Raw genomic sequence first — 9,162 nt, forward strand, 5'->3', positions numbered from 1 at the left:
GGCTGATTTTTGATTTATTGTAGAGATGAGGTCTCGCTGCCCAGGCGGGTCTCGAACCCGCAGGCTCAGGCAATCCACTCACCTCAGCCTCCCAAAGGCGCGGGATGACAGGCTGAGCCACCGAGCCCGGCTAAATTTTTTTTTTTTAGTTGGAGTCTCAACTCTATCACCCAGGCTGGAGTGCGGTGGCGTGTTCACGGCCACCATAGCCTCGACCTGCTGGGTTCAGGCAATCCTTCCACCTCAGTCTTCCAAGTAGCTGGAATTACAGGCACGTGCCACCATGCCTGTCTAACTTTTTGATTTATTGTAGAGATGAGGTCTAGTCAAGTTGCCCAGGCGGGTCTCGAACCCGTGGGCTCAGGCAATCCACTCACCTCAGCCTCCCAAAGCACGGGATTACAGACTGAACCACCGAGCCCGGCTTGTGTGTGTTTTGAAAAAGTCTCAGAGCCAAGAAACCTGGGTCCTAGCCCCACTGAAACTGTGGGAACCTGGACATCAGTTTTCTTTTCTGTAAAATGGACTAGATTCATCCATCCCACAGATCTTCAGTGAGCACCTGCGGTGGCTCCACACTCACTCCACAATATTAATGAAGCGTTGGTGTCCTGAGGGTTTGGGGAGGCTCACAACAGTCTGTCATTGAGGAACCCGCAGTCTTGTAGGAGGAACAGCAGTGAAGTGAGCTGGAGGAATCAGCTGTGCCTGGGTCCAGGAGGACTTCATGGGGGAGGAAGACAAGGAAGCCTCGGTTAGCTGAGGGTGGTGGAGGAGACCCCACAGTGACCTTGGGTTGTGTTTGAGACTGAGCATGAACCAGGTTTCAGGAACTCCCATGATGGAGCTCCAGGGAAGGGAGACCAGGAAGGGCTGGGTGGTCTGGGAAGGCCCCCTGGAGGGGGCATGCTGGCCTGGGCCTCAGCAGGAGGGTTTAGGTGAGAACTGAGGGTATTAACAGTGTGATAACTTGTCCCAAGGGCATTTGCCTGGCTCCTCCAACCCAACAACCCATGGGAGTCCTAACAGCCTCCTTCACAGACAGAAAAGAGGCGCCTCGGACAGGTTCTAAAGGCAGCAACTGGCAGAGCCGGGACTCAGTTGGCCCTCGGTTGGCCCAGCTCCAAATCCACTCTCCTTCCACCAGCTCATATGAATTCATCCTGCCAGAAAGGGCCGTGTGGGCTGAAATGTCTGAGACTGGCAAAGAGGTCGTTTCAGGCTTGGGAATTACAAGGTGGTGGGGCGGGGGTGGCCTTACCAGACGAGCCACAGGGCTTGGATTATGGTGTGCAGACCCCATAACCGGAGCACAGGCTGGCAAGGGCTGGGCCCATAGGCCCCAGAGAACCCCCTAAGATACACAGGCTCGCCCTGACCAGGGGGGCTGTGGCTTCATGACACTCTCTACCATGCACTGGGGCCTGGGGCACACCGCAACTGTGGGAGTGTCATGTCCCCACAGCGGCCCCTGCCAAGCAGAAGGAGGCCTCGGTCTGGCTTCCTTGGGTTTCTGCGACACTGACCCGGTGACCTGGGTCTTTCTCCTTCCTGCTGCCCCCCTCCTGCTCCCCCAGGCATCTTCAAAATCGAGGACTCTGCCCAGGTGGCCCGGCTGTGGGGCATTCGCAAGAACCGTCCTGCCATGAACTACGACAAGCTGAGCCGCTCCATCCGCCAGTATTACAAGAAGGGCATCATCCGGAAGCCGGACATCTCTCAGCGCCTCGTCTACCAGTTTGTGCACCCCATCTGAGGGCTACGGGCCAGGCCCAGGCCCGGGGACTGCCCTCAGCAGGCCTCCTCCTGCCTGCCCCACCTCGGCCAGGCCCTGAGCTGGGAGAAAAGGTGGTGGGAGAGGGGGTGGCCCGCGGCTCCCAGGGTAGAAGCGAGCTCTCTGGGGCCCGGGGGGACCCTGGGGCCGGGGTGTGTCCTCCTCAGGCCTGACCACTCACAGGTTCAGACCCCTGAGCATGGAGGGAGCCAGGGCCACTGTCAGTGTTCACCGCTCCCCAGGAAAGGACTCCCCTCAGGGGGCCTCTGACCCCAGCATTGCCAAAGCAGAGCCTGCACTATGGCAGTGACTTGACCAAGGCTACTTGCAATCCAGTGCTCTCTCTGCCATGTCCCTTGCCTCCCAGTCTACACCGTGCCTGGCATGGTGCCGGAAGATGTCTGCACCCTGAGTTGGAGAGCCAGGGGTACCCCAGGAAGGCGTAATAAAGATACTCACCAACTGACATGTCCCCTGTTCTGTGTAGTGAATGACACAGCCTGGAGGCCATCAATGGTCAAAAGTAGTTATGGTCACAGGGGCCTGGGATGGTCAAGGGAGGCTTCCTGGGAGAGGTGGCACTGAGCTGAGCCTCAAGGGAAAGGGATAATTAACTGGGAGAGAGGCAGTGAGCTCTCAAAGCCAGGGGCAGGGGGCTGGAGCAACCACCTCATCTTCCCCACCCTGGTTTTTACAGAGAGGAGGGAGGCGGGCGGGGCTGAGAAGGCCCTACTCCAGGATCTAGAGGGGAGGCATCGCCACATCCTCTTGTTCTGCTGTAGAGCAGGGCTTTATGCCTGAGACCAGCCAAGGGCCTAGCACCCTTGTCTTTGCTCAATCAACTAAGGGAGCTGGACTGCATGGCAGGGCACAGGAGAGGGTGGTCCCCTGGGGGCACACTGGCTTTGCAGCCAGCAGCCGGAGGAGAGGCTGGCTCCTTTTCAGTTTCTCTCTCCCGAAGACCTCAGCAGGCCTATCAAGCTGCGCGCTCCTGTGAGCCAGTGTGAGAGCCGCCAACACTGATGGGGTCAGCACGTATGATGGGGGAGACCAGGACCCCGGCCCACTCTCCCGGGCAGAGTCTTTCACACAACTTCTCATACTTTCTTCATGCTTCTCCAGCAACTCACGTGCCCCGAGGGCCGACTGTGTGCTAGGTGCTCTCACTGCTTCTTTGACATTGACCTTCCCAACAAAACTACGAGGGAGGGATTACTCCCCCATCAGCAGAAGATGAAACTGAGGCTCAGAAAATGAACCCACACCCGTCTCTCCTCCAGGACAGGGCGCTCTCTGCCCCGTCAGACCTCCTGCTTCTTGACTGGCTGGCACCCTTGGTACTTAATGACCCTTCCCCTCTGAGGCCAGGCTTCCAGGCAACAGGAGAGGGTAGGAGCCACGCCACCCAGACCACCAAGGGTTAAACAAGGCCTGTACTGCTGCCTTCTGCTCCCAGCAATTTTATTGTCTTCAGAAGAAAGTTTGCTCCTGGCAGTTAGCAAACAGCACCTTGGCATCTGTCAACTGGGATTGGACTGGGAGGAGGAGGGGCCCTGCCTCAGGCCTGTGCCTCACTGAGCCCTGTCTGTCTCCCACCCCCTGGGAGGGGGCAGACTGGGACCCTGGCCAGAGCCAGGCTCTGCTCTGTTGAACTGGTTTAGTCTCCAGTCAGTCAGCCCTGTGCCCAACTGAGTCCCTGGAGTCACTTTCATGAATGTCCCCTGTTGGGCCTGGGCTGGGAAAGGCCTCAGATCTCAGGCAGAGGCTGGGAAGGAGGACCGGTGAGAAGATTAGAGCATAGGCGTCTGACCTGGAGCGGCTCCAGCAAGGAGGGGTGGGTGGTATGGGAGCCAGATGGGCATCTCTTGCCCATGAGCCTTTGGCAGGCACACACCCATCCGGCGACACCCAGCGAGCTGGTGGCAATCTGCAATCCCTCCTCCTCCTCCTCACGCCTGCCCATAAGAACCCGGCCTGGCTGGGTATTCCTGACCTCTCTCCAAGACCCTGCCCAAGGCCTCCCCATAACGAAATACAACAGCCTGTGCAGAAAAGACAACACAACCTCTCGTTTTTATTTGAAGATTCCTCTGTTTGGCTAAAACCAGGGATTCCAATGGAGGTGGGTTTGAGAGACTAAGGGACACAGGGTGGCAACTAGATTCAGTCCCCGTCTTGACCTTGCTCCCTGCTCTGGGCATACCCTGAGGCTGGGAGAAGTGATGAGGGGACTGCAGTATATTTGCCTTGAGTAATAGGTGTGTGTCAGGGCCCTGTCAGGCTGCCAGGGCCAGAGGGGCCTCAGAGAGACATCTTGCCAGATGGGGGAAGCCAAAGCCTGGGTGGGGGTGGGAACACAGTGAGCTGAGGGTAGGACTGGACCTGGGACCCCTGTCTGCTCCAAAAGGGATCGCTGGGGCGGGGGTGCAGCTGGAATCAGGGTGCTGGAACAGGGTGCTGAAACAGCTGAGAGTTCAGAGCTCTAGTCCTGCTCACGTCCCTGAGAAATTCTCCTGTAGAAGCCCTCTCAAGGGTCCCACACAGAAATGGTTTCAGAGTCAGGAAGGACACAGGAGAGTGTAATGTGGCCTGACGTCACACCACAGGAAGCTTGGCACTATAGGTGACCAGGAACCACGGGCCTCAGAATTCTGCTCTGAAAATAAACGTTGACTGGACACAGTGGCTCACACCTGTAATTCCAGCACTTTGGAAGGCCAAGGCAGGAGGACTGCTAGAGCCCAGGAGTTCAAGACCAGCCTGGGCAACATAGTGAGACCTCAACTCTACAAAAAAAATTTTTAAAGTCAGTGTGGTGGCACGTGCCTGCAGTCCTAGCTATTTGGAAGGTTGGGTGGGAGAACTGCCTGAGCCGAGGACACTGAGGCTACAGTGAGCCATGATTGTGCCACTGCACTCCAACCTGGGCAACAGAGTATGATCCTGACTCTAAATAAATAAATAAAATCAAAACTGGGCCCATGTTCACCCTTGAACCATACATGTGGGGCCCTAAATGTCCCAGTTCTCCTGGTCAGGGCTTGTCACCAGGCACCCAGACCTGAGAAGGCCAGAGCCTTGGGGACCTCCAATATAACTCTCCCCAGTAGAGACAGGACCCAGACCCTGAAAAGCTAAGGGATCAGCCCTCAGCCACCCAGCCTGTGGGTGGCCAGCCAGGTCAGCACCCAGTCCTGCTCGGTTACCGCCTCCCTAACAGATGTCCCAGTCACCAGTGGTTCTCAGAGGGCTTGGAAACCCCAGGACAGAAGGCACACAAGACTCAAGATGACAACGTGCAGCCGGGTTGACACAGTTCTGGATTTTATCCACAGTCATACAATCACAACTTATATATATATATATTTGTATTTATATACCTTTAAATTACACAATCATGTACAAAACAGGTGCATTGCTGAGACCACAGCACTTCTTGGAGTTTCACAAGTGTCGGAACTAATGGAGTCAGGAAGCCTGGGGCGGCGGGCGGCGGGTGGCCCTGGCTCCTCGCAGAACCGGGCTGCTGAATGGTGGTTAACGGGGGACAAAACACATTACTTGCCGAGCCCCGCCAGGTTGGGCCCGTGCAGCATCGAGGGTGCGGGCAGGGGGCTACGGGAGGCCATGGGCACGGCAAGGGGTGTGGCCCCCAAGCTCGGTGTGGAGTGCCCTGACACCAGCACTGGCAGGTGGGGCTGGGCCCCCGGAACTCAGGGGGACTTCCAGGCAGGAGACCCTCCCATTCTGGGGTCCCGAGGAGCCTGGGGACCGAGTGGTCCCAGATGGGGCTGTGGAGGTGGCTGCTCAGAAGGGATGGGGCTTTCAGTCCCTGCCCTAGAGCGGGCAGTTAGAGTGCTGAGAGGAACAGGCCTGGGGTCCAGCCAGGGCCGCAGCCCCTCCCCGGGTGCTGAGAAACTGCCGGCACAGAGAGGGGGAGCCCAGGCCCCAAGGTGCAGATGTGCCAGCTTCCCGCCATTCCAGGGTAAGCAGTGAGGGGCAGAGGCCCCCAAGCCAACTCCTGCGTGGGGAGAGGCTTTTGTTCTGGAGGTGACACGACTGCAGGCTTCCAAAACCTTGCCTCAGGCTCTGAGGAGCCCAGGGCACATCTCAGGCTGCAGCCGAGGCCCAGAGACCAGACAGTGACAGGGAAGGGGGTGCTGGTGGCAGGGAGGAGGTTTGCCTGTTCCTGGGGTGCCACCGCCCCAGCCCTGAGGGAGAACTGTCCCAGTTCAGGCCCCTGCCAGAGTGTGAGGGTCCTCTGTGCCCACAGGAAGGTCAGAGCCTTGAGGCTGGAGTCTACTAGCTCCTAACAGTGGGCGGTTGGGAAAAGCAGCAGGAGCAAAGGAGGACAGAGGGGTGACAAAGGGGTTGGGGAAGCACGCTCTCTTTACCTGGAAGCCAAGTGATACGGGAGGGAGGAGGCCATCTGCAGTCCAGAGGCCTAGAAGTGGCATCTGCCATAAGCAAGTCTCACCTGGTGCTGCACGACTTCCAGTTCCTCGCCCCAGAGGTCCCCAGGCGACTTCTTTCCCAGCTCTGCCACCTCTGAGGGTCTTGTCCAAGCCTAGTCTGCTTCCCAAGCACCCTGCCACTTCTATGGGGGAGACTGGTACCTAGCACTCAGGCACTACTGCTTTCTTTTTTCTTTTTTTTTGAGTTGGAGTCTCACTCCGTCGCCCAGACTGGAGTGCAGTGGCCGCTCCAGGCCACCGCAGCCTCGACCTGCTGGGCTCCAGTAATCCTTCTGCCTCAGCCTTCCAAATAGCTGGAACTACAGGCGTGCACTACCACGCTCAGCTAATTTTTGATTTATTGTAAAGATGAGGTCTCGCCAAGTTGCCCAGGCGGGTCTCGAACCCGCAGGCTCAGGCAATCCACTCACCTCAGCTACTGCTTTCACCAACCAGACGGCAGGTTCTTTCTTCACACCCACCCCAAAAGCCTTTTAACTGTGACCCAGGCCTGGTGTGACGGAAGAGCTGCCAGCAGGGGCAACGTTGTTCTAAGGGCTGCAGGGACAAGGACGAAAGACGCAGTGACTATCCTGCTCCTGGGAGCCAGGGCTCCTCCTTCCTGCCAAACTCAGCTGCAGGCTTTTCCCTGATGGTCCCAGGCTGGAAGGTCCCACGAGCCCCACAGTGTTTCCCCAGGAGGCCAGAGAGAGAGAGAGAGACAGGGATGGTGAGGCCAAGTGCCGTGCAGTACAAGGTTTGGTCTCGTGGAAGCTGATGCTGAGACCAGCGATTCCATGGTTTTGGATAGACATGGAGGGTAGGTGGGTGGGCGGGTGGGCAAGACGCCCTCCTCCCCAGGAAATGAGAGGAGGCTGCTACTGTTGCTGGCTTTGCCATGGGTTTGGGGGTCCCCACTCCACGCCAGAAGACTTACGAGAGGGGGTGGGTTCTCTACAAGTTATTGAGGGAGTATGGCTCAATGCCCAAAGTACTGACAGCTGAACAGAAGGGCCCAAACAGGGTCTCGGTACCTCAGGTGGGCCTTGAGTTGGGAGGGCTGGCACAACATGGGCTGAGCCTTCTCCTCCTTCATTCACCCTCCTGCACCCGTGGCACTGCCACTTCCTCCAGTTCACCCCTCTTCACATCTGGGGGAGTCTCGGGAAACCTCTATTGGGTAGGAGTGTGGCCATTCCTCCTCCAGCCCCTCGGTCCCAAGGGATGGGGCTAGAAGTAGGGCAGTTCCCAGGGCAGAGTGGAAGACTAAAGACTGGCAGGCCTCCCTTCTTGGGGTCTGGAGAGGAGGTCTTTGAGAGCAGGGGATGGTGGAAGGGGAATAGGGTACAGGAGGAAGAAAAGGTTAGGAAACCAGGCCCAGGGAACAGGGGCAGGGGCCTACAGCCTGGGGTGGCGTGGGATGGAGTAAGCCAGGGTAGAAGTGTCCGGGAGACAACCCTCAGGACTCAGGAGACTCTTTGGTGGAACCTGAAGAGCGGATGTTGTGATGTCGTGATGTCGGGCTAAATCCTAAGACCCTCGCTAAGACCCTCGCCTGCCCTGGGGCCATCATCCCAAGCTCTCCCACCCTGGCCTCCAGGTGGCCCTGCAAATGCTCTGTCTCTTTATTTTTTGTTTTGTTCTGTTTAGACTTTTAAAAAAATAAAAGCTTGATCGGAAAATATGTCTGGAACTCTATGGCGAGGGGAAGGAAACAAGAGTGGGAAGGGTGGGGAGAAGGTGGGCAAGGAGTGAAGGGAGTGTAGAGGAAGCCGGGCAGCTAGATGGCCTCCACGTAGTTGGCGGGGTAGAGGCCCAGCTGCCCGCTGTCCAGCCGCCCGCGGCACCAGCCCTGCTCATCCTCCTCGCCCAGCTTGGTGAGCTCGTCTCCTGAGAAGGGGACACAGGGAGCGACTCAGAGAGGAGACTGTCACTCCCGCGACACATCTGTTGCTAGGAAAACCCTCCAATGCCCCCTTCCCACTGCTGCCCAACGCTCCAACGCGGCTACTCGGTCTTAGGTTTTGGCCACAGGCCTCGCCCCTGGAGACCAGCCTCCGCCCACGTGCCCACCCTGGCGCAGAGGTCCTGTCTGCCTCAGCCCTTCACCTAATGCGGGTCTCGACCCCACCCACCACCCCCACATATTCTAGGTCCTGACTCCACCCCTTCAGGCCCAGCCTCATTCCCTAATCTAAATCTTTGCCCAGGACCCACCCATGCACCGGGCCCCGCCCCACCCCACGCCCTGCAAGCCCTGTCCTCAGACCCCGCCCCCGCCCCCCCCATCCAGACCCAACCCTCGGGCCTCGCCTCACCACCTACCCAATCCAAGCCCGAGCCTCTCACTGAGGTCCTGACACCACCCCTTCAGGCCTTGTTCTTAACCCCTAATCTAAACCTTGGTCGCAGGCCCTGCCCTCAGGCCACATCTACACGCCAGTCCCCACCCCACCACATTCCCCGGGCAAATCCTCGCAACCCCCGTCCTCAGGCTCCACCTCTGCGCCACCACACACCCAATCAGGCCCCACCCAGGCCCAAGTCTCGCTCTCAGGCCCCGCCCCGACCCCACCACACACCCAATCCAGGCCCCAGCCTCTCTCTCAGGCCCCACCCACACTGCCCAGTCCAAGCCCAAGTCCCTCCCCGGGCCCCGCCCCCACGCCGCCACACAACCAATCCAGGCCCCAGCCTGTCTCTCAGGCCCCACCCAACGCCCAATCCAAGCCCAAGCCCCGGCCGCAGAGACCGCCCCCACCCCGCCGCACACCCAATCCAGGCCCAAGCCTCGCTCTCCGGCCCGCCCCGCCGCGCACCCTCCCGCGGGCCTCGGCCGGGCGGCCCGCCGTACCGGCCTTGAAGCTGAGCTCGTCCTGTTCCTGGCCGTCGTAGTCGTAGAGCGCCCGCACGCGCACGCCCTTGGCGTCGTCC

The 9,162-nt window shown here is 58.9% G+C and overlaps 2 protein-coding genes across 2 annotated transcripts in view; one reads left to right on the forward strand and one right to left on the reverse strand.

Moving 5' to 3' along the window:
- The window catches only part of SPDEF (SAM pointed domain containing ETS transcription factor), a 21,390-nt gene extending 19,634 nt beyond the window's left edge, over positions 1 to 1,756 (forward strand). Inside the window, exon 4 of the mRNA XM_021717002.1 lies at positions 1,569 to 1,756. Coding sequence (XP_021572677.1) covers positions 1,569 to 1,756 — 188 coding nt within the window. The remainder of the gene's footprint in view (positions 1 to 1,568) is intronic.
- Positions 1,757 to 6,590: 4,834 nt separating this feature from the next.
- Positions 6,591 to 9,162, reverse strand: part of PACSIN1 (protein kinase C and casein kinase substrate in neurons 1) — a 21,268-nt gene continuing 18,696 nt past the window's right edge. Inside the window, exons 10-11 of the mRNA XM_008066834.2 lie at positions 9,083 to 9,162; positions 6,591 to 8,118 (exon numbers count right to left, since the gene is read on the reverse strand). Of these exons, the coding sequence (XP_008065025.1) occupies positions 8,009 to 8,118; positions 9,083 to 9,162 (190 nt within the window). The 3' untranslated portion in view covers positions 6,591 to 8,008. The remainder of the gene's footprint in view (positions 8,119 to 9,082) is intronic.

The sequence above is a fragment of the Carlito syrichta genome, unplaced genomic scaffold (assembly GCF_000164805.1).
Source record: "Carlito syrichta isolate Samal-C Ts95f unplaced genomic scaffold, Tarsius_syrichta-2.0.1 Scaffold309115, whole genome shotgun sequence".
Classification (NCBI taxonomy): Eukaryota; Metazoa; Chordata; class Mammalia; order Primates; family Tarsiidae; genus Carlito; species Carlito syrichta.